The sequence below is a fragment of the Gopherus evgoodei genome, chromosome 17, assembly GCF_007399415.2.
Source record: "Gopherus evgoodei ecotype Sinaloan lineage chromosome 17, rGopEvg1_v1.p, whole genome shotgun sequence".
NCBI lineage: Eukaryota > Metazoa > Chordata > Testudines > Testudinidae > Gopherus > Gopherus evgoodei.
In genome coordinates, this window is record NC_044338.1 from 7,981,218 (window position 1) to 8,005,529 (window position 24,312).

The 24,312-nt window shown below is 40.8% G+C and overlaps 2 protein-coding genes across 5 annotated transcripts in view; one reads left to right on the forward strand and one right to left on the reverse strand.

Moving 5' to 3' along the window:
* The window catches only part of ACACA (acetyl-CoA carboxylase alpha), a 217,350-nt gene that overhangs the window by 190,404 nt on the left and 2,634 nt on the right, over positions 1-24,312 (reverse strand). Inside the window, exon 1 of one of the 3 annotated variants that reach the window (XM_030536765.1) lies at positions 265-352. The exons of 1 other annotated variant lie outside the window; for it this stretch is intronic. The gene's annotated coding sequence lies outside the window, so the exon portion shown is untranslated. Of the gene's footprint in view, positions 1-264; positions 353-24,312 lie in introns of those variants that run through there. One more of the 3 variants, XM_030536763.1, reaches the window with a different exon arrangement.
* On the forward strand, positions 10,631-19,471 carry C17H17orf78 (chromosome 17 C17orf78 homolog). 2 transcript variants are annotated; one of them, XM_030536769.1, is made up of 6 exons: positions 10,631-11,850; positions 13,455-13,727; positions 15,190-15,300; positions 15,837-15,967; positions 16,517-16,518; positions 16,869-19,471. In XM_030536769.1, exons 1-6 carry the CDS (start codon positions 11,694-11,696, stop codon positions 16,981-16,983), a joined length of 789 nt encoding a protein of 262 aa, XP_030392629.1. In that variant the 5' UTR covers positions 10,631-11,693; the 3' UTR covers positions 16,984-19,471. The 2 variants fall into 2 exon arrangements, with proteins under 2 accessions (XP_030392629.1, XP_030392628.1); XM_030536768.1 differs by lacking the exons at positions 13,455-13,727; positions 15,190-15,300; positions 16,517-16,518 and having other exon boundaries at positions 16,869-16,979; positions 18,918-19,471.

The window sequence follows — 24,312 nt, forward strand, 5'->3', positions numbered from 1 at the left end:
CTTCCCAGGGCACCGGGGATCCCCGCCAGGCCTGAGCCCCCATTCCCTGGGCACCCAGCCGGGCCGGGTCTGAGCCCCCCGCTTCCCGGGGATCCCCGCCAGGCCGGGTCTGAGCCCCCCCCCCGCTTCCCAGGGCACCTGGGATTCCCGCCAGGCCGGGTCTGAGCCCCCCGCTTCCCGGGGCTCCCCGCCAGGCCGGGCCGCAGGAGGCGCTCTCCCCACGCACCGGGGAGCCCTGCCTGGGCGCAGAGCGGACCCGCTCACCTCAGGGTGCCAGCTGAGAGGGGGGATGCCCCTGGGCCCGCCTGCCGGGCGCTGGCTGCTGATGCCGCCGCTGAGGAGATGGCTGACACACACGCTCCCATTCACTGTTCCGCCGGCTCCGCCCCCTCGCTCCGGCTCCGCCCCGCCCGCGCGCTGACAGCTCCCTCACCCACTGAGGTGGCGAGACGGGCGAGGTAACCTCAGGTCATTCCCCTCTGAGCCCTCCCCCCCGTGAGGAGCTCTCCCTTTCCATTGGCGGCCGGCTCTCACTCCGGGTGGGTGTGACCAATGGCAGAGGCTGGGGGGCGTGGCCAATGAGGCGATGCCTATGGTCCGAGCGGCCCTGGCCGCTCTGCCACTGGCTCCGGCCGCAGAGGGAGGTGCCGGCTCTGTGTCCTCTGCTGACACCGACCGGTCGCCTCCGCTGTTAACCCCCCGGCTGCCGGATGGGGGCCCCAGCCTGTGCCCTCGGGGGAGCGGAACTCGAGCCGGGCCACCCCCCCGTGGGCTGAGCCTCGCTGGGACTGCGGCTGGAGGACACAGGCGTTCGCTGCAGGAAGTGCGGCAACAAGGAGGATCAGCTGGAATAGACCGATCCCAGGCCAGTCGGAGGACGCTGCACTGGCCTCATTTTCGGGGGATGCTCCATCGAGGGTGCAATTTAAAAAAAAAAAAGTAGGGATGATCCTGTAAAATTCAGGATGGGTACAGCCCTGGTAGCGTGGGGCAGGCTGACTCAGTTCTTAATACCTAGGACAGGCCTATGCCCTCTTATCCAAAAATGGGGAGTTTGGAGCCAGTCAATATCTCCCACCTCCACTGGTTTTCTCTGTAAACAGGCAGCCCAGGGCACTAGCAATCTCACGCAGGCAGTGCCATACACTCTGACGTCCCCAAAGGCTTTGCCCATATCAACACCACCTCTGAAACATAACTGAAGGACATTTGGGGCATCTGAGGGAATTTGTTCCTCATGTCATTAACAAGCAAGTATTTAACAGGATGGGAGGACGTGGGCAAATAACAGGAGCAAAAATATTTGAGAATATTGCTGTGAATAAAATCTGCCCTATCTGTCCTCCCTTTTATTCTCTTACTCACAAACATTTGCCTGCGCAAGACTATTTGCAAGAATGTGTGCCAAAAGTATCACAAATAGTCTTGCAAGTACTTGTTGGTACTTGCACCAGAATGACTCACATAGCAATTTTGATAAGCTCCTTCTTATTAAATGCACAATAGTTTAGACCAATTACAAATGTCTGTGGATTATTCGTGAACAGGAAAAGGCATTACTCTTTATAAAATTTAGATCATCCTGTCAGAGGAAGAAATAATATAATCTGACTTGAGCGACCAATCCTATGTCTTGAATAGCCACAGTGACTCTCAGCAACCAGTCTTCAAACAAACCAGGGACTTGAAGTCCAAACAAAATATTCAAATCAAAAGGGAATAAAGCACAAATTCATATAAAAAACATTCATGGTTCATTTATGAACAGGAAAAAAGGGATCCTTTCCTGCTCTTCCTGAAAACAAAAATCTTCACATGAAACAGAAGTCTTCTAAAAATATAATTTAAAAAACCACAATGTCATCCCCTGAACAGTTTCCCAAATTCAGATTTACACTCAAAGGAACACATTGTCACCACTCCCTCATAATAAGTATTATAAAGAAAGTTACAGAGCCTCAAACAGGAATTTCCAGACTTTTGTTAGGTGGTTGGTGTTTGTATTCACACACTCCTTGTAATCACAGCTTAAAGCACATCAAATCCATCATCAGCTCCTACACTAGCTTCTCATAAAATACCATGTCAAATTCAAGGTGTCAAGCATTATTTTCAAGGTGTTGCACCGAGGTTGCCTAAAAAATGGCCTAAAACTCCAGGATGTGGACTGTGTTTGACAATTCTACTCTTCCCCTGAAATGTACACTACCCTTTTAAAGCTTGTCTGTGTGGGAGACATAAGAACGGCCGTACCGGGTCAGACCAAAGATCCATCTAGCCCAGTATCTATCTACCGACAGTGGCCAATGTCAGGTGCCCCAGAAGGAGTGAAGCTAACAGGCAATGATCAAGTGATCTCTCTCCTGCCATCCATCTCCATCCTCTGGTGAACAGAGGCTAGGGACACCATTCTTTACTCTTCCTGGCTAATAGGCATTTATGGACTTACCCACCATGAATTTATCCAGTTCCCTTTTAAACATTGTTATAGTCCCAGCCTTCACAACCTCCTCAGGTAAGGAATTCCACAAGTTGACTGTGCGCTGTGTGAAGAACTACCTTTTGTTTTAAACCTGCTACCTATTAATTTAATTTGGTGACCCCTAGTTCTTGTATTATGGGAATAAGTAAATAACTTTTCCTTTTCCACTTTCTCCACATCACTCATGATTTTATATCCCCCCTTAGTCTCCTCTTTTCCAAGCTGAAGAGGTCTAGCCCCTTTAATCTTTCCTCGTATGGGACCCTCTCCAAACCCCTAATCATTTTAGTTGCCCTTTTCTGAACCTTTTCTAGTGCTAGAATAACTTTTTTGAGGTGAGACCACATCTGTACACAGTATTCAAGATGTGGGCGCACCATGAATGTATATAAGGGCAATAATATATTCTCAGTCTTATTCTCTATCCCCTTTTTAATGATCTCTAACATCCTGTTTGCTTTTTTGACCGCCTCTGTGCACTGCATGGACATCTTCAGAGAACTATCCACGATGACGCCAAGATCTTCTTCCTGACTCGTTGTAGCTAAATTAGCCCCCATCACATTGTATGTATAGCTGGGGTTATTTTTTCCAATGTGCATTACTTTACATTTATCCACATTAAATTTCATTTGCCATTTTGTTGCCCAGTCACTTAGTTTTGTGAGATCTTTTTGAAGTTCTTCACAATCTGCTTTGGTCTTAACTATCTTGAGTAGTTTAGTATCATCTGCAAACTTTGCCAGCTCACTGTTTACCCCCCTCTCCAGATCATTTATGAATAAATTGAATAGGATTGGTCCTAGGACTGACCCTTGGGGAACACCACTAGTTACCCCCTCCATTTTGAGAATTTACCATTAATTCCTACCCTTTGTTCCCTGTCTTTTAACCAGTTCTCAATCCATGAAAGGACCTTCCCTTTTATCCCATGACAGCTCAATTTACGTAAGAGCCTTTGGTGAGGGACCTTGTCAAAGGCTTTCTGGAGATCTAAGTACAATATGTCCACTGGATCCCCCTTGTCCACATGTTTGTTGACCTCTTCAAAGAACTCTAATAGATTAGTAAGACATGATTTCCTTTTAGAGAAACCGTGTTGACTATTGCTCAACAGTTTATGTTTTTCTATGTGTCTGACAATTTTATTCTTAACTATTGTTTCGACTAATTTGCCCGGTACCGACGTTAGACTTACCAGTCTGTAATTGCCGGGATCACCTCTAGAGCCCTTTTAAAATATTGGCATTACATTAGCTAACTTCCAGTCATTGGGTCCCGAAGCCGATTTAAAATACAGGTTACAAACCTTAGTTAATAGTTCCACAACTTCACATTTGAGTTCTTTCAGAACTTTTGGGTGAATGCCATCTGGTCCTGGTTACTTGTTAATGTTGAGTTTATCAATTAATTCCAAAACCTCCTCTAGTGACACTTCAATCTGTGACAGTTCCTCAGATTTGTCACCTACAAAAGCCGGCTTAGGTTTGGGAATCTCCCTAACATCCTCAGCCGTGAAGGCTGAAGCAAAGAATCCATTTAGTTTCTCCGCAATGACTTTATCATCTTTAAGCGCTCCTTTTGTATTTCGATCGTCAAGGGGCCCCCCTGGTTGTTTAGCAGGCTTCCTGCTTCTGTTGTACTTAAAAAACATTTTATTACCACCTTTGGAGTTTTTGGCTAGCCGTTCTTCAAACTCCTCTTTGGCTTTTCTTATTACACTCTTGCACTTAAGCTGGCAGTGTTCGTGCTCCTTTCTATTTGCCTCACTAGGATTTGACTTCCACTTTTTAAAGTCTTTTTCTCTCTCTCTGCTTCTTTTACATGGTTGTTAAGCCACAGTGGCTCTTTTTTAGTTCTTTTACTATGTTTCTTAATTTGGGGTATATATTGAAGTTTGGCCTCTATTATAGTGTCTTTAAAAAGGGCCCATGCAACTTGCAGGGATTTCACTTTAGTCACTGTACCTTTTAACTTTTGTTTAACTAACCCCCCTCATTTTTGTATAGTTCCCTCTTTTGAAATTAAATGCCACAGTGTTGGGCTGTTGAGGTGTTCTTCCCCACAAAGGGATGTTGAATGCTATTGTATTATGGTCACTATTTCCAAGCGGTCCTGCTATAGTTACTTCTTGGACCAGCTCCTGCACTCCACTCAGGAGACAGCTTTTTCATGGCTAGCTCAACTGTAGAATGAACTCCCACAGGAACAAATGATTGTTACAAATGTCACCAACTTTTCCAAGTGCATGGTGCAGTTCTTCATGTGTAATATAAAGAAAAAACACAGTGTACATATACATTTATTTAAAATCCACTCAAGATTTTAAATTTTAAGAGGATGAGAAAGAGAATGAACCACGTGTGACGGATATTCGTAATGTCACTTACCGTACCACTGGAAGGTGCTCAGATATCATGGTGATGAAGACTGTATACAAACCTGAATAGAATAGAAGGTGCCCAATCCTGAAACTACATCTGCACAGGTGAAACCTTGTATACATATTGGAGTTCTGTTCAAGTCATTGGAGTACTATGCAGGTGCAGAGGTCTCCTTGCACAGGTGCAGTTAGAGGACTGGGCTCAAATAGATGTTTATAAAATGTATTGAGTTTCTAACACCCTGAACACAGAAACTAGCAACAGAATTTAGATAGATAAAAAGGGGGATAGTTCTTTAACCACTGTCTATCTAAAAAAGTGAATTGCTGAGGGTCAAAGAAGAAATTGGAGAACAGGCAAGGGTTAAAAGTAAAAAAAAATTTTTTTTTAAATTGTGCTTCATTACACAATTACAGTCTGGCCTGCACGTTATCTATTTGAGTTCCCAGCCTGTAGACAAATCAATCAGACAACTCAAATATAGAGTTACTCAGGGGTATAAGAGTTTTCAGGGTTGTGGCCTTAGATCGTTGCCCAAAATACTTATATCTTATTTACTGTAACTTGGCTGTTCTGATTTCAAAAGTGTTGAACACCCATAACTTTTTTTTGAAGACAGTGGGAGCTGTGGGTTCTCGGCACTTCTATATAAATAATATTTCCAGAGTTGTTTTATTTAGTCCCAGTTTGGGCTGTTGTCTACTCACTGCTCTCTAGACACGATCACATAACTTGAAAGATATTCCAAATTACTGTCACAGCCACACTAGCAACTGTGGAAAATGACCCATGCTCATCTCTCTCAAACATCTCATTTTACTTCCAGACTGATAGTTGTATGGCTCTTCACTTTTATTATGCTATATTATATCAGCAATGTCAATTTATTAAAGTGAAACTGACAGTTTTTAAGTAATAAGCCTGTGTAATTTAAAGCTTCTCATTCTCTTGGACTCTTAGCTTGATCTGTTATTTTCAGTATTGGTCCCACTCCCAAGGGTTCAGATCTGGAAAATGCCTATCTGGAACTGCTCAAAACATTTGTTGTAAAAAAATGTATCTGACAAATTGAGAAAGGTTAGTGTGTAACAGCTTAATCCTCTGACATAATGAGCACTCCGAACTTACACTGAAGCAAGTAAAAGTTAAGTGCACTCAGCACCCCATAAGACTGTGTCCTAAATCGCTATTTCTAATTACATACAAAACTTGAATGACACAAGTTTCTTTAGTCATGGAAGGGGGCCCAGGGAACTTAGACATAAGAGAGAGAAAAGTTGTTAAATTGCTTAACAGACCAAGTTTATTTCCAAATTTGCCTAACTTAAAGAAAAAAAATGAAACGGATTACAACAGGCGATTGGTAAATCTTTTCTGGTGTACTGAGCCCTTTGGTCATGCTAAAACCTGCAGTGTGTCTGCCCTGCCAATTTTATCCATTCAACCACTTAACACTATTTCAGTGCCACCAAAAGGGTGATTGCCACACATATTTAGACTCTGTGGCAACTCTAGAAAACAATGGAATGAGGATCATAGTAAAATGTAGGCTGGGAATGTGTTACTGACAAACAGTAATAATGTCAGCCTTGGCCAAGCTTCAGAGTCAGCCTAGAAGCAGGATTTTATTATTATAACACTTAACATTTAACTAAGGCTTTTTTATCCACGGATCTCTTAGCACTTTTAATAACCCGTTTTACAGATGGGGAAAAATGAGGCATATAGATGTCAAGTGACTCACCCAAAATACTGTTATTTAACTTTAAATACATTTATAAAATAAAACCCTGTGTTAAACATCTTTTGTGTCTTCTGCTGGTTTCACAGTGGCAAACTTCCCTTGTCTTCAGTGGAAGCACAAACTAGCAGAATACGGTGTAATGTTAAATACAATTTGGGAGAATTGTAGTAATTGATTTAGAAGGAATATACCATTGAAGGAAGGAAGGAACACGCTATCAATTGTTAATAGCCACTGTGATCCCAATCCTGCACCCATGAGAATGAGGAGTTTTGCCACTGATTGAGCTGGAAGCAGGACTGGGCCCTACATTTTAATCTGTTTTAGACTGGAGAGGTAAAGAAGAGCTGACAGTTATGAACCTATTAAAGATTCAAAATCTGGACAGTCATAACACATTTTATAAAGAGCCACAAAATATGAGTTAGGTCTCTGTAATACTATCAGGCCCAGGCATGAGGCACAAAGTTCTGGTACAAACTTCTCTGTAATTCACCAAGTGTTCTGACTGGAGGTTTTCGTTTGTGACCATCTTTAAAACATGATTTCACCTTAACCATAACTAGGTTATGCAAGTGACTTAAGAGTTTGTATCCATTTTTCTCTTTGATTCTCTGTTTATCACATTGAGAATTTTTTCATCACTCTTCAGGATAGAATTGTTCTGATTTGTCTTACAAACATATGCACTGTACTTACTATGCACATGGAAAAAGCAATCAATGAATTTTTAACTTAAAAAATGTGGAGCCTTAAAAGTGCAAGTAAAAACATTTTGAAAAGTAAACTGAAAGTTTTATTACCTACAATGATCTTAGTTCAGAGTTCCAAATCTCTCCCACAGCAGCTGACAACAACCACCTCAGTGGCAAAGGAGCACAAGAGATCAGAAGTGTTCTTGATGCTCTCAATTCTGGCAGAGAACACAGAATTCAGGTCCGGGAAGGTAAGTAAAAAAGGAAAGGGTTTTATATTATTTTGCTTTCAAACTATTTATTTAGAAAGTTTTAATAGGTTTACAAAACTGTGTTCTGTAAGTCTCAGAAATAAAACTTACTCTGAGCTTATCTTTTTGTTTAGAGAAACGTTACGCAGTAATATAATCATCAGATCATTCTGTTTAACTGGGTATTTGTCATTTTAAGAGCAGCAAAGAATCCTGTGGCACCTTATAGACTAACAGACGTTTTGGAGCATGAGCTTTCGTGGGTGAATACCCACTTCCTCAGATGCATCTGAGGAAGTGGGTATTCACCCACGAAAGCTCATGCTCCAAAACGTCTGTTAGTCTATAAGGTGCCACAGGATTCTTTGCTGCTTTTACAGATCCAGACTAACACGGCTACCCTCTGATACTTGTCATTTTAAGCTTATTCATGTGTGTTCATTGTTTTTAAGTTCTTAAAGAGATTTTCTGTTTATTTAAAGGCATTCTGGTTGTCTTTTAAAAATAGAACTAGTATGTTTATGTCAATATTCTTTTGCTGGTTTGTGATGCAAACAAAAGTACTAATAAGAAAGTGAAACTGACCAGTAGTAATTCACTAATATTTAGCCCACACAGGGCTCTTTTCATCTAAACATCTCATTGTACAGTAGCATCACTAGCCACTGTGGCATAGGAAAAAGTAGAGTTCTGAAATGGTGAAAGGAAATGAGATTTTGAAAATACATTTTAAACAATCACTACTGAAAAGTTTACTAGTAACACAGGGAGGGATTTGGAACTTTCAATATGATTTTTAACTTGAGATCATCCCATTAAAAACATGGCTAGGATGAAAATGTAGCTATAAATGAAACTGGAGCACAGAGAAGTATCTGGCCCAAACTTTTTAAAAATTGTTCCTTCCTGACATACATCACAAATTTTGGAAACATATTTCCTCATACCACTTTAAAACTCTCTTATGGGGATGATGATAGCCTCCTTTATAAAGCACTCTGAGACCTATGGCTGAACTATGCTCTGTAGAAGCGAAGTATTCATTATTATTGTTGCTGCTGTACATACAAGCTTTTCCCACTATCTTAACAAAAATAAAACCCCTCAGACCTTATCAATACTTACAACAAAGCTAGCTTGGGTATCTAGAACACATGTCATTTGAAAAGCAAGGATTAATCTTAGATTCATTAAAATTATACTATCCGTCATTCTATGATCAAATTAAACAGTAGGTGAACATTTGAGCTTTGAAAAAGGAGAAATTTTAGCTGAAAAGGTTATCTCAGCGCCACCTTGTGTCAGAAATAGTAAATTCCAGTTTCTAACACAAGCTGTGTTAGCACATCCGGGGTTATCTAGCTTACTGGTGAAAGTAGCAACCTAGCATTCTGGTTAGACTGCCAGTTATTGCCAGATGGTCAACTTTCCATGGTAACCAAGACACTGTTTTTTTCCCATTTGGCTAAGAAAGTAAAACTTTCTCCTTCTGATGTAGGCTATATCATAGCAATTCATAGCTTTGCCATCTTCAGACTAGAGATTACTACACTGAACTTTGGCTAGGGTTCCTCCTCAAATCCATCCTGAAACTAAAGCTAGCATAGAATGTGGAAGCCCACTTGTTAATCCTACTGTGAGGATATTGCACTAATGTTTCATAATCTGCATTGGCTGTGTGTGGATTTCTGGAGAGAGTTTATGGTACTGACCCAAAAAAAACCATAAATGACCTGCCTTCCTGAGATGCCTCTTTTCCCCCATGTGACACTGTCGCATCGGAGATTCCTACAGCACTTAGAACATAGCCCTAAGATTATAAAAGAGAGGAGGCTGCTGCAGGGCATTCTACAGAGGGCCCTTTTCTTGTGGAACGCATCCATTCTGCCCTTGATCCAAAATGGCCCACTCAGCTGACCTTCAGGGCACATTGTAACACTCATCCTTTTAAAAGACCTTTTGGGGAAAAGGCGGGAGGATGTGATATTTATTTTATTTTATCTAGACCATATGGTGTATTTAGCTATTACTATTCTTGGAGAACCAGAGCCCTACATTTTGCTTACTCTGTTTTGAAGTTAATTGTCAGGGGGCAGAATGCGAGAGCCCACACTTCTTGTAGTTTCACAAATCTAAATAAAGACTCTACACTTTATGCTACTCAAAAGCTCATTTTTACACTTGTAAATATACTTGTCCCAGTTTGGGGGCCCAATTTTAGTCAACAACGTCCATTTAATCCTGCAATACCTGCTGAGCCAATAAACTGCTGATCAACACTAGTCATCTTGTTTAATCTCCTAATTCTGGAAGGTTCTTGGATACTATTGTGATGAGCACAGTATAAGAACCTAAACAGAATAGAATAGAATAGAATCTAGCGTGTATCAGGCAAGTGAAAGACTTCCTCTCAGTCCACTCAGGCAGCTAAATTATCTTGTTTAGGGCAGTGAAATTCACCCAGGTGTGGCAAAATTCTTATTTACCAGTTACGCCCATTCAAATGCTTAACATGGGCGTAACTGGTAAATAAGAATTATCCTTATGTGGTACATTGGGCCTCATGCAAGCCCTGTGCACTGAGGGGAAATTATATCCATAGATAAAGTTTATTCAGGTCAAACAGTAAGCAAATCCTGCACCTCTATTATCTAGAAACAGATCAAACTGCAATGAATAAACAGCCTCATTTTTGACTCTCCTTATAAATAATCAATATTCAAACTTAGTGAGTTTTAAACAGGAATCGGTGCTGTTACAATACTAATTTGGGAGCTTTACCAACCAATGCAACCCTACAGGATTTATGAGTGAAAGCAATAAGTGAAGAGAATTTCATGATCACGAATACTGTATGCATGTCAGCATTATGGACACAATATTGGTGTTTAGTTTACTGTTTATATACTACAGCCTCAGCCCAAAAGGTAAGTGAACTGTTTTTAACTATCTGCAGAATTCTAACAGAACAAAACCAAAAAGTATACCAGGGACACAGACATGTCAGATATTTATAAACTATGTTTATTAGTTAATGTTTAGGTACTGCTCTGAAAATGTCACTTATTAAAAGCTTTTAAAAAATGAATGAGAAAAAAAATAAATCAGTAGAATTTGGATTGCCAGCCATACCACCTCTCATACTCAAGGCATTTCATAAACTTTCTAAAGACACTCACAAGTAGGCTGGCCACATAGGGAATATGCAACAGCAGTTCTACCCTCCGCAGTATCATTATTTTGACCATTACACCCTCCACCCCCGTCTTAAGAGAGAGCATGCACTAGTTATCTCCTTATGCTTTCAAATAGTGCTGTAAGAGCTTTCAACTTCCCTCACTGAGTCACTAACAGTAGGCAGAAGGGATATTTCTTGTTTAACATACCATTTTAAGGCTGACACCTCCACCTAAGGTGTTTCAAAGCTGCCAGTCACCATGGTATCTCTGTGCCAATTAACTGATAACTATTTGTGTGAATAAAATTCTTCCTGGATACTTACTTATAGCCTCAGACTTATGCAAAAAGAACAAGCAATACCACCTCTACCCAATTTAAGCTAGAGCAGGAATTTGGCTGGGCAGAACTGAAATATAAATGTGGCAACACACCACTACTCTTTTAGAAAGGTTTCTGGGGTCACTAATGATATTTTATATTACTATTGATTTGCACTTCTAGTACAGTTCAGTTCCCTCAGATTAACAGTGATGGTAACTAAACTACAATACAAGCAATCTTAGGACCAAGCATAGCAAATAACTCTCCAGAGAGTATCAGTGTTCTCTCTTGGTTTTTAATTTTATTTACTCACAGTGGTGGGTAGTATTTTGGTTTCACACTTTTATGATCAATAACATTTTAAAATATTTTGGGAATGGTGTGCATATTAGAGCTCAAACAAAACTCTTGGCTCGGAACATACACACACAGCAAGTTTGGGGAAAGTTCAGCTCTGGATATAAATTTTAACTCACTTCCACTTTTACGGCATGCTGATCCAAGACTCCAGATCCACACCCCGCCCCCACTGAAATTCACTGCAAGTTTAAGGCATAATCTAGACTTTATTAATCAGAGTAACTCTAGTTGCTATTAAAGTTGCAGTGAAAAATAAAGAGGGGAGTTGCATTTAAAATGTTTAAAAATCCACAAAGAGGCAAGAAAAACTGTGCACATGATTACAATCTGTCATGTCCATTCCACTCAGACCTCAGAGATTATGACTGTCATGTGGAAAATTCTTCAGAAGTACTGTCTGAAAGCACAAGAAGGATGAGCATCTTACTGCAAGGTAGGGAAGCAAAGGAAGAGGGGAGGGAACTCCAGTTAGTCAGAAGAGCAAGGTAAGAGCAACAGAGGATTCATTTATTAGAAATATAGATACATGGTTTGTTATGATCGGGAGAATCACACGGTAAATTGCCTGCCTGGTGCAAAATCTGCAGATCTCAAGAGACATCTAGACAGATTTATGTGCAGTGCTGGAGACCAGCCAGTGGTCATGGTACATGTCGGTACCACTGACATAGGGAAAGGTAGGAGGGAGGTGACAGACCTGGGGAACTGTCCCAGACTGGGGTGTTAACAGAGGCTTTTGGAACAAACTGATAAATTAAATAGTAATAAGTCACCAGAACCAGATGGTATTCACCCAAGAGTTCTGAAGGAACTCAAATATGAAATTGCAGAACTACTAACAGTATGTAAACTATTGCTTAAATCAGCCTCTGTACCAGATGACCAGTGGATAGCTAATGTGACACCAATTTTTAAGAAAGATTCTGGAGCTGATCCTGGCAATTACAGGCCTGACTTCAGTACCATGCAAATTGGTTGGAACTACAGTAAAGAACAGAATTATCAGACACATAGAAGAACATGGTATGTTTGGAAATAGTCAACATCTCTTTTGTAAAGGGAAATCATGCCTCTACAATCTATTAGAATTCTTGGAGGGGGCTCAGCAAACATGCAGACAAGGGATATCCAGTGGATATAGTGTACTTGCACTTCCAGAAAGAGTTTGACAAGGTCTCCCACCACAGGCTCTTAAGCAAAACAAGCAATCATGGAATAAAAGGGAAGGTCCTCACATGGATCAGTAATTTGTTAAAAGATAGGAAACAAAGGGTAGGAATAAACCGTTTTCACAGTAGAGAGAAATAAATGGCAGAGTCCCCTAAGGATTGTACTGGGATCTGGAAAAAAGAATAAATAGTGAGTTGGCAAAGTTCGCAGATGATACAAAATTACTCAAGATAGTTAAGTCCAAACCTGACTACGAAGAGATACAAAAGGATCTCACAAAACGCAGTGACTGGGCAACATAATGGCAGATGAAATTCAATGCTGGTAAGTGCCAAGTAATGTACTTTGGAAAACATAATCCCAACTACCCCTATAAAACGATGGGGTCTAAATAAACTGTTACCACTCAAAAGAGAGACCTTGCAGTCATTGTGAACAGTTGTCTGAAAACATCCACTCAACGTACAGCAGCAGTCAAAAAAGCGAACAGAATGTTATGAACCATTAGAAAAGGGACAGATAAGACAGAAAATGTCATGCTACCAGACAAATTCATGGTACACCCGTACTGCATGCAGTCATGGGCAGCACAGCTATCACAAAAATATAACTACAGTGTTAGTTTGGATACGAAATGGGCAATTACATTAAATAAGCATTTTCGTGGCATTTAAAAAGAATAAAGGTTAGGTTGTAAAAAGAACTCCGGGGAATTATTTACACACATGAACTGAAAATCTGGTAATTTTTTTCCTCACTGTGATATTAACAGTTATGTGTCTCTGTGCTTGTGTGGTACCACAATGTTCATGACTAATCTTGATGGCCTGAATCTTGTACAAGGACTTTTTGCTTTCCTGTCTCCAGAGTCTGAAAAGGCAGTGGCAAAAGGGGAGCTAAGCAGAACCCATACAGTCGCCACTTTGCAATGCTCTGGTCTGCACAGCTCCATACAAGTAAATCTCCTTTACTCAGAGAAGATGTACAGTGTTTTCACAAACAAGACAAACGTTAAATACACCCTCCAAAGCCTGAAAGTCATCACTGATCCAGATGAGAGTGTTTCTACTGCCCACAGGTGTCTCTTATTAACAGATCATAAACAAAGTTTTCAGACTGAATTTAACCTTACAGGCAAAGGTAAAAAACAAAAATCTTTTTTCATTATAGCATATTCCTATTAGATATGTCCACAAACACTGATACCTTGCCAGCAACAAGAGTGTTTATGAAAGCAAAATACTGATATTGATATATTTGTAAAAAAAAAATACTGCAGTATTATAAAGTAATGATCCAAACACTGAGTAATAGTATTGTAAGACATAGTTTTGTGGACAATCACTGCAGGGAGTTTTGTTTATTTTCCAATACATATAGATATTTATATACATAAGATACGGAGATGGGAAACCACATAACTGTGCAATACTGAACATTCAGGAAAGAAATATTCCTCCTGGATTTCAGCAGCAGTCAACATAAGACCCGATTACCGTGACCATAACCATGTATAACTATAATTATTATTCATCATACAATAACACAGTTCTTTTGGGAAAATGAAAAGAAAATCAAACGTACAATATTCAGCACAGAAGAGTGAATTGCAGACTGTTTGGTTTTCCCCTTTGTTCCAGGGATCTTCCAGTAGATTTTAGAAAGCTCATTCTGTATCAAACCACATACACAAAATGAGTTAGTTTTCTCTGTAAAGGTTCAAGCTACACTAATTCCTACAGAATTTGGGAATTCTGCTGTAATGCACTAGTCCACAGTTAAACACGACAGTGCAGATGGGACAGTGTCATGTTTTAACTGTGACCCCAAATTGCAAAACAGCCTTGCAAAAGCCCACGTGTGTAGCATAATTCGGCAACTCATCTAAAACACAGTAAACACTCAACCACACTGCAAAATCTGTGTTCTAACCATGTCAGCACTTTACCATGCTGTATCATGGTCCCTCAAGATGGATGGAATTACAGTGTCCACAGAACCAAAGGGTCAACCATATTGAGACTGACGACACTTCTTACATTGTGCCTCCAGTTTAGCTAAAAGCTAAGGCTTTGCTTCACACTGCTGACCCAGCCTTGAATAACAATTTAAACTCTGTTGTGGATCAAAAGGCTTCTAAAGTTTTGGTCAATCAACAAGCAGGGGCCCAAAGATATTAGACTATCCATGCTCCAGCCTACGCCCCTCCCTTTAACATTGTTATAAACCCAATTCAGACACTAATTCATTTGTACGGAGCAACTTTCATACACTGTGTATCCCAAAAGTGTTTTACAAAGCAATAAGTAAGATATGGTTATTGCAGGGACTCTATAGTAATAGTTTACAAAGTCTTGGACTTCAGAATAGAAATTCTCAAATGAAGGAACATTGGTAAAGACATCTCACTATATTATCATGTCTAACATGATAACATTGCAAGTTACTAGTACTCTGTTACAAATCGCCTAATAGTCTACCAATTGTTGGCAACTAAGCCAGTGCTTAGTTTACTCTAGTCTTGAGTTGCTTTTGTTCCCTAACTGGTTTATATAAATAAAAAACACTTTCACTGGTTTTAAACATCTCATTCTTTTCACAGTGTTTCTGGTGGGGCTATCAAATTGCATTATTAATGCAAAGCTGTCTGAGCCTGAAATTTTTGCAGAGCAACTGCACGCCACAGAGGTACACCAACAGAACAGCAGCTCAGGTAGTAGTAAAGTTTTCTCTGCATAGGCAGCACTGAGATGCTCAGCAACCAAGAGTAGCAGCAGATGTAAGAATGAGAGAAGGAAGATGGTATTTAGATTCCCCCCCCCGCCCCGCCCCCCCCCCCACAAATCTTACAACTTTTCACAAAGACTAACAGTGATATCTGAAAAATATTGGGCCAGGAGGTATTCTGAAATTCACACGACTCCTTTGTTCTGTAAACTTGCATATTTGTACAGCTGAGCAAAATTTGGGCACTACCTCTCTCATGGAAAATTATGTTCTTGCTCCTATCTCCCAACCAAGCATGAACCAGACAGAGTTCTAAAAGGTTTCATAGAGGCTTTCTAGATTGATATATTCACAGAGCCTTGTAGACATCCTTAAGTGTTAATGAAATGTTCTCTCAGGTTTAGCTGTATTGCGTTACCACCCTAAAGATGAAGGAATCCTCAAACTACCAGTGGGGAACATGCTGTCTTCTGTATTCATCTACTTCAGAGAGAATGATTTTTTTCCCCTTTCTAATCACAGGCATAGGTGAAGACAGGCTGCTCAGACTAACACGAAGACAAAGCATCTATGTCAAAGCAGTAATCATATGTGTCCTGCTACCCTGTGCATTAGCCTTCATCGTGTTTGTTATATTTGAAGTTCCCTTCCCAGTAAGTTTGCTGAGCACAATAGCTCCTTATGACAATTTGCAAAGGGTATTTTATCAATAGCTAAATATGATTTAAGTTTGTTCCATTATTATAATAAAACATGCCAGGTTCTGAGTTTAAGAAACCCCAAGAACAGTGATACAAAGGTAAATTCTGTGAGATCATGCCTTTAAAAGATTTGCTAATCTTTGTGATGCACTGGGGTAACCACTTCTCTAGTGGGAGGTCTTATGACCTAAAGTGCCATAATTCAAACTCTGCCAAAACAAGCAATTCCTCACACTTAATATGAATACCGCGTGTTGCTACTAGGGTATACAATCCCAGTGCACACCTGCAACCTTGGGATTTTATATCAGATGGAATCATAGATACCCTGTCTTTCAAGGCTTTATTTTGGATCTTGGAAAACTTAGGTTTGACTCTTGGTCCCAATCACTTGCTCTCCAAGCCAGCACACACATGAACAGTGCTGGGGGGGGGGTTGCATTTAGATCAAAATGGGGAGGAAAGAGTCTTGCAGCCTTCTAAAGTGACACTGATCAGTAGTCGTCAAGCATTTTCTAAAGGCAGAAGAGGGAAGAACAGAAAAGACTTTCAAGAAAACGCAAGTTACCATGGACTCTTTGTAGGCCCTAGATTTCATTATTCAAAGACCTCCCAAGAGGACATATACCATGCTGGAGGTATTTGGGGTAGAACACACTGGAAGCTGAGATGGTCAATGTGAATTTTTTTTTTAAGCCACGTTGTTTCTTCCTCTCACGCATACTTCAGTCAAAATTCAGGTTAGTCTCCCTAGAAATGAATAACTATCATTTTACTAGCTTCAAGTTCTTGGTATTTTGGGGTGAGAGCATCTTCCTACCAACCTTCTAATGGCTTCTCCTTCTTCTCTGAGTGTCCATGCCCTGGCTGGAGCCAGCAATGCAACTGTATTCAGAAATGTAAAAGACAAGGAGAAGAACGCACAGAAAACCCAAATTCTGTATCATCCGAAGGATCTGTCATGGTAGGTCACAAAAAGGGAACCACACAGTTTTTTAAATATAGTTCCGTAACAATTATATCATTTAACAATACAGATCTCCCTCAATAAAAGTGAATGGCACCATAGTTCTGAAAGTGTGTTATGAGGGTGTCTTTTCAAGATGAAATGATTTAATCTCTTTTTTTCCTGCCTTGTTAAATGAACAACTAAAGGAGGTGGGTATCCAATGCTTAGAAAAAGGGCCTCGAGGATTCAGGGCAGCATTGTTCTAATACCACCACAGGAACCTACTCACTGTGTGATCTGAGACAAGTTACTTAACTTCAATGAGTGGCCATTTATTTCTCTATGACATAGTTGTAATACTCACCTCCCAACGATACTGTGAGATTTAGTGTTTGTAAAGTGATTTGAGATCTTTGGAGGAAAAACCCTATACTGTCAAATAAACTATTTAGAAGAAAGGACAAACAACAGCATTGCATTAAATAGGGAATATTTCAGCGACTACAATGTGAAACTCCATTTCACAGATCTTAGAAATGCTTTGATTTTTCTTTTTCTTTTTTTTAAATGTATATTAAGCAGCAGTTAAAAGCTGACAGACTGAAAGCAAAGATCATCAGCAAGGACTGGGCACAGTTTAGTTTTCAATGGAACATTAGCATAAAAATTTCACATCATTGAATGGTTCAGTGCATAGACCAGTCATATATCTTGTGTATCAATGGCCACTGTTGGAAGACAGGATATTGGGCTAGATGGACCTTTGGTCTGACCCAGTATGCCCGTTTTTATGTTCTAATGGAACAGAATGCTATGGGTTTTATCCTCAATACAGAGGGAGCCATTCATACCAGACTTGGATATAGTGAAGTAAAATGAATGGCCCAAATTGTTTCAAAGCACAACAATATGCCAGCTGCAATTCCAATTAAAATGAATCTCTACAGTATTTAGAGTAGGGTGAAAACTGCAAAGTAAAGCGGTCACCAAATATTTGTTCAATAATGTTTAATTTGCTTCATGCTCCTGGTACGTTTTCTGCAAATTATCCTAGAAAATTAGTTTATTAACAAGATTGTTTATACATACAAGTTTTGAGCATATGCTGTAAATTTTTGCAGAGCAATTTCAGATTTAGAACTCTGAGCATTCACATTATAGATTTGATTTTAAGATTTACTCTCATCCAGTCAAGGAACAGAAATAATACCATGCGACATGTGTGTCCAATCAGAAAACCTAAAATATTAAATATTTGCAATGAACTGCTTGGGAACAAGCTACAGCTTAAAAATTTATTGTAGAAATTTGGCAAACAATTCCAAACAACAAATGAAAAATGCCATCTGTGAAAATTTCTGAACAGAAAGTGGCAAGATATGAGTACTTTATTCATTACAAATCATTCACTTGGCTCTAGTTGGAGTGACATTGCTTGGCGAAAAGCATGATTGCACAAAGAGGGTTGGGAATTGGATTGAGACCCTTCAGACTCATTTCACATAGGCTACTGAAGAGCCACCAGACAGTAACTTTTGGCCACAATCACTCTGGTGTACATTAGAACAGACAGGCTAGAGGCAAAAGGCTCTATATACCATTTCCAAACACAAGGGCCACCATCCCTCATTACAGTCTACTTCAAATTGAAGCTAGAAGAGGTTACACTAAATTATTGGTTTGAAAAAACAAAAAGGACCATTACACAGGTCAGATTTTAGGAGCAGGATTGCTAAATTTAGTAATGCTGAAATATTCCCCTTCATTCCCCAGAGAGGAGCTTCAGAACAACCATCTTGGAGCAAAGCGGCCAAGATCATTGCCATTTATGAGACTTAGTTCTGAAAAACTGCATGCTACAGGAGAAAGCACAATTTTCTGTTTTATCCAAGCACAGTTTTCTGCTTTATCCATAAGTCTGCATTATTTTTCTCCTCACTTCTTATCTTTCAGAGAAGCAAGAACATCAGCATTTTACACGATATAGAGTCAAACAATTACAGATTGCAATGAAAGTGACATTAGCCTGTTTTAGGGGCCCTTCTTACGAAACTAACCCCTCGGAACACATCTCGGTGTTGACTTCCTCCATGAACTACCTGGAATCATATTTTAACTTCAGCAGTAGACCATGGTCATTAGAAACAAAGGGAATAATGGAAAAACCTACTTGCAGAAGCAATAAAGTCCCACCAACATTGCAAATTCTCCCTCTGTCTTCCTTAGATTAATTGTAGTTGGAGTTCACACAGCAACTAACACCTGCTACACTGAAGATTGTATCTAGACAGATTATACTTAAATTCAAGACAATGATTATTCAGAAAAGCGTCAAACAGTGGAACCAACTAAAAGTATATATTCCCTGTCCGTTGAGCTTGAGGGCCAAATTCTGCCCATACACATACACAAATCCCATCAACTTCAATGGCTAGTGGATGTATTAATCAAAGGACAGAATCTGGATTTCAGCATCCATTCCTTGTGCTACAATTTAGCCTAGCTGATAAAAGGAGCCTAAACTCTTGCTTGTTGCCAGCAATCAAGCGCTCCCTTCATCAGCATCTTTGAAGCATAAGGAATTTGGGTTAGCAATAAGAAAGTTCAACTCTGCCCCATTTTAAGCATCTGTGCCACTAATTTTCTTGTGTTCATCATTTTGTCCCCTATAAATTGGATCATACCATAGTTTAGCAGTTCAATTAATTTGGGACCTTCACACTGCAATGTTGCTTCCAAATGAGACCATAGGACAGACAGTTATTTGTTGTAAAAGGAGCACAGGTTCTGAGGGAGATAAATCAAAAGGTAACCTCACATTTCCACAGGCAGATTTGTGTGTGCATATTCTTGAACTCTCACTGCATGGAACTAGACTATCAACCTCCCTTGAAAACTCTACAGATCTATGGAGTACACAAGACCTTCAGGCCAGTGTAACAAAAAAGTGACATTAAAGTTCCAGAAATGTAGTCCAGGTTATGGATTCGAGGTGCAAAATCTGTAGAAGTCAGAGAGGAAACTGCTGTATTAGGTCCAATCTAGTCCATCCCTCTATCAGTACAGGATTTCCCCCTGCTGTATTAGTCCATCCCTCTGTCAGTACAGGATTTCCCCCTGCAGTATAGTCTCCATTGCTTCGTCTAATCTGCTTTGTCTTAAGAAATGGATGTTCTCCAGCCATAGTTTCACTGCTTTATAATGTGTGCATAGAAACAGTGAAATGAAATTGCTGAAAATCTAGATATTGTATTATCCCATGTTCAGCACACACACACACGCATAAAAATCCTGGGTCTTTATATGAACAGATGCAACCAGTTATCCTCAGGGATCTGTACAGCCAACGGACCTGAGTCTCCACTGCCTACCACCTTGTGTAGTAATTTACATCTGTGAAAAGTGAGTCTAAAATCTGTTTAAAATATTGTCAAATATGAATGACTATACATGATGAAAGCTAACGGAAAAGTCAGGCATTAGTCCTTCTGCCCCTTAGAAGCCTATTTTGAGTTTCATTTTACAGGAACCTAAACCCAGCCATTCTGGTCTGATTTATTCCATTTTTTCCATAACCTCAACACAAAGCTAGGTGAAACTCAGTTTCAAGGTAATTCTGCTGAGTTTTTTTGAACCTAGAACTCAGAAGATGCCACACAAATTTAAACTGAAAAAAATGTTCACACAAACTGCTGAATTTTCCAAAGCTCTGCATAAAACACTTGGAAATCTGCAAGCACTACGTTTCTATTATTAAATCCAAGCACACAGAAATTAGGTACACTGATGACCAAAAAGGATAGGAAGACACTTTGATCCAGTTTTTATCATTTGCTCTGTACAACTCTGTCTGTAAACCTGTTCTATTCCAATTAAAACTTGCCATTTATCTACGCAAATACCATAATCTAATCACTGTGTAACACAAGATTTTTATCAATTGTCACGCTGAAAATTCAAAGCCAAATAATCTTGCATAACTGTAACTCTTGGTGAATATATAGAAATACCTTGAAAATGGAATCAGAGTAAGTGTGAGATGATTATTCTGCAGAGATCAGTAGTGGCTAACTATGGCTAAACCTATGCTGCAATCAGAAGTCTGACTACAGTATATGTAGACATAGCCCGACCAGCTTTGATCTACCTAGCTCCAATACCAATAGCAGTGAAACCATGACAGCATCAGGCTATACAAGCCCATCCAGAACCCTGTCTATTTACTCAAGTGGCTAGTCCATGCTGCCATGGTTTCACTGCTATTGTTACTCAAGCTAACTAGATCAAAGTTAATTTGGGTATGTCTGTATGTGCTGCAGTGAGGCCTCTGACTGCAGTGTAGATATACTTTATATGGTGGAGTGGGCAAGCACTCTGACCAAGACTACTTTCCCCAAGGATTTATTCTTGAGCCTTAGGGCTTGTCTACACTGGCTTTTTACAGCACTGCAACATTCTCGCTCAGGGGTGTGAAAAAACACACCCCTGAGCGCTGCAAGTTTCAGCGCTGTAACATGGCAGTGTAGACAGTGTTACAGCACTGGGAGGCACGTTCCCGGCACTGGTAGCTACTCCCCTCGCGGAGATGTATTTTTTACAGCACCGGGAGAGCTCTCTCCCAGTGCTGGTGCCGCGACTACACAGCCATGTTGGCAGCACTTTAACCTTGCTAGTGAAGACGTGCCCTTCAAGTGCACAGGCTATAATGAAAGAAAAAAAAGATTTTTACATTCACACAGAATTACAGAAAAATACATGTACTCTATTAGCTGAGTATGCTGCTGTGCCTCCAAACCAGTCAAAACAAATCTTCAACTTAACAAAACACTGGTTAACTGTTTTGTTCACAACATTTTCATGTGTAACAGCACTACCTTGTTCTGGCCTGCACCAGGAGAAACTAAATACTGCCTGAAATATGATACCTGCAAGATCTCGAGCCAAGTTTTAAAGTCCCCAGTAGTTCAGAAGAGATTTGGATTAGAGATGGGCTCAAACCAGAACGCCAGAATTAACTGCTCCCTCCACCCTACAAACTGTGTGGAGGTTCTAATCCAGAACTCAACTTCTGACATTGGGCCAATCTCCAGTTCAGATAAGGATTCGAACTTCAGGTGTTGACCCAAACTGAATCTCTGAACTATACACAGTTCACCCATCTCAGATACAAGCTTCAGGTTTCACAAATGAATGGCTAAAGGCAACAGCTGAAGCCTTTAGAACAGCTTTCATCTCAAATTCTCATGTAAATAATTAAATGTCAAAGATCTGCATAAAATGAATAAAAGTGGCCTTCTAGCCTAGTTGGGAACAACAGAACATTTCCTCCAAGCAATCTAGATTCTGTCTTTCTAAATCAGCGTCATGCATCCTCCACAGGGGCACAAACAAAATTAACATCAGAAAAGAGACACAAAAACATGTCATATTTGAAGAGTGATGCCCAGTTTTTTTTAGGAGGGTTGGATTGTCTGGAAGAGGTGATTACTACTGGTTACACTACCCAATCTTACGGATAATAGATGGACCTCTCTGCAGAGCTTACTGCATGACCAGAATCTAACAATGTATTTGAAAGGCATGAAATATTAGTTAGAACCATCAGTGCATCATGTGCATGTGCATATAAAAAAATAATCTGCACAAATCTGCCTTAGTCTCTGAGAGACCTTCTGGTATCGGATGCAATCTCAATAAATAAAAACATACTTGATTGACCCCAAAGAGAGTGATGCTTCAGAAAAGGCTCCCAATGGGGTCATGGCACCACACCACTAGAATACCATCATGTTATGGGCGATAAGTCAGTCCACATTTTAGTCCCGGGTAATTTTAGTAAAAGTCATGAACAGGTCACAGGCAGTAAACAAAAATTCATGGCCCATGACCTGTCCATGACTTGTACTATATACCCCTAACTAAAACTTGGGCTGGGGGTTCATGGGTGCTCTGGAGGGGCTTTCAGGGGGCACCACGGGTGCTGCGGAGGGGCATGGTGTTTGGCCTGGGACTCCCACTGGTGCTGGGGGTGAGGTGGGTGGTGGCACATGGCCCTGGACCCCTGCTGGTGCTGGGGAGGGGACAGGTGTTGGCGGAGCTGGCAGGCTCCCTACCCAGCTCTATGCAGCTCCCCAGAAATGGCCAGCATGTCCCTGCAGTTTCACCAACTTCTAGGGAGAGGAAAGGCCAGGGGGGCTCTGAGCACAGCCTCCGCCATGAGTGCTCGCTTCGCAGCTCCCACAGGCCAGAAATTGCAGCTAATGGGAGCTGTGCGGGCGGTGCCTGAAGGCAGGGGCAGTGCACAGAGCCCCCAGGCCCCTCTGCCTCAGAGCTGCAGGGATATGCCGGCCACTTCCAGAGAGCCCCTGCCCTGAGATTAGTGCCACCCCACACCCCAACCCTCTGTCCCAGCCCTGAGCCCCCTCCCACACCCAAACTGCTGCTGCTGGCCCAGGGGCTGCCCACCTCAAGCAGCCACTGAGCCAGGCACACCGGCCACTGCAGGAGTCAGGAAGTCACGCTGACAGACACACAACCTTAGCGATAAGTTAAGAAGTCTTTCTGGTGCATGTGTAACCATATTGAACAGGGCGACTTAGCTGTGTCACTTCTAAATCGCAGGGCTCTCTGCAAAACAAGATGCAAATCCCTCTGACTTGGTGCCCCCAACATCCTCCTATCCAACACAGATACACAGTTGCCATGTGAGTAGAAAGATGACCAGAGTGCAACAAACACAGCATTAGGAAGCAGTAACCAGGGCTCTAGATTGCAGATGGATGGGGAAGGTGCAGGGAGGAACCTGGGAATCCTTCTCAAGTGAAAGTGAATGCCAAAGTTTCTCTCTACTGCTTTGACAACCCTGATAGGGAAAGCTGAAAAGATGATCTCATCATTTTAGGAAGCTTATTTATAGGCTACTACAGAAAGAGGAGATTAAATTCCTCCATGGTATATCTCCACTGAGCTTAGGAGTGTCACACCAGGAAAGACTTTGTTCCAAAGAACTGAGGTTAGCAATAAGTGCATTACATGAACTGTATTATACAACTGTGAAAATGAACTATAAATGCACTAAAAACACATTTGGGAAAATTTTGGAGCTGACAGGAGATGGAGTTTTATTATACATTATGTGGAACTTCTAGACAAATTGTGAAAGGAAGTAGCTTCAAACAACAAATGCAGTAATTGTGCTGAGCAGAGAGAAGGAACAATATGACCCACAATTGCAATGTCTCGACTTCATCTCATGGCTTTGGAAAACTGCCTACCACCTATAGATCCACCTTCATATCATCCTATATCCTGTCTCATTCCTCATGTTCCTTCTTATCTTCTCTTCTAA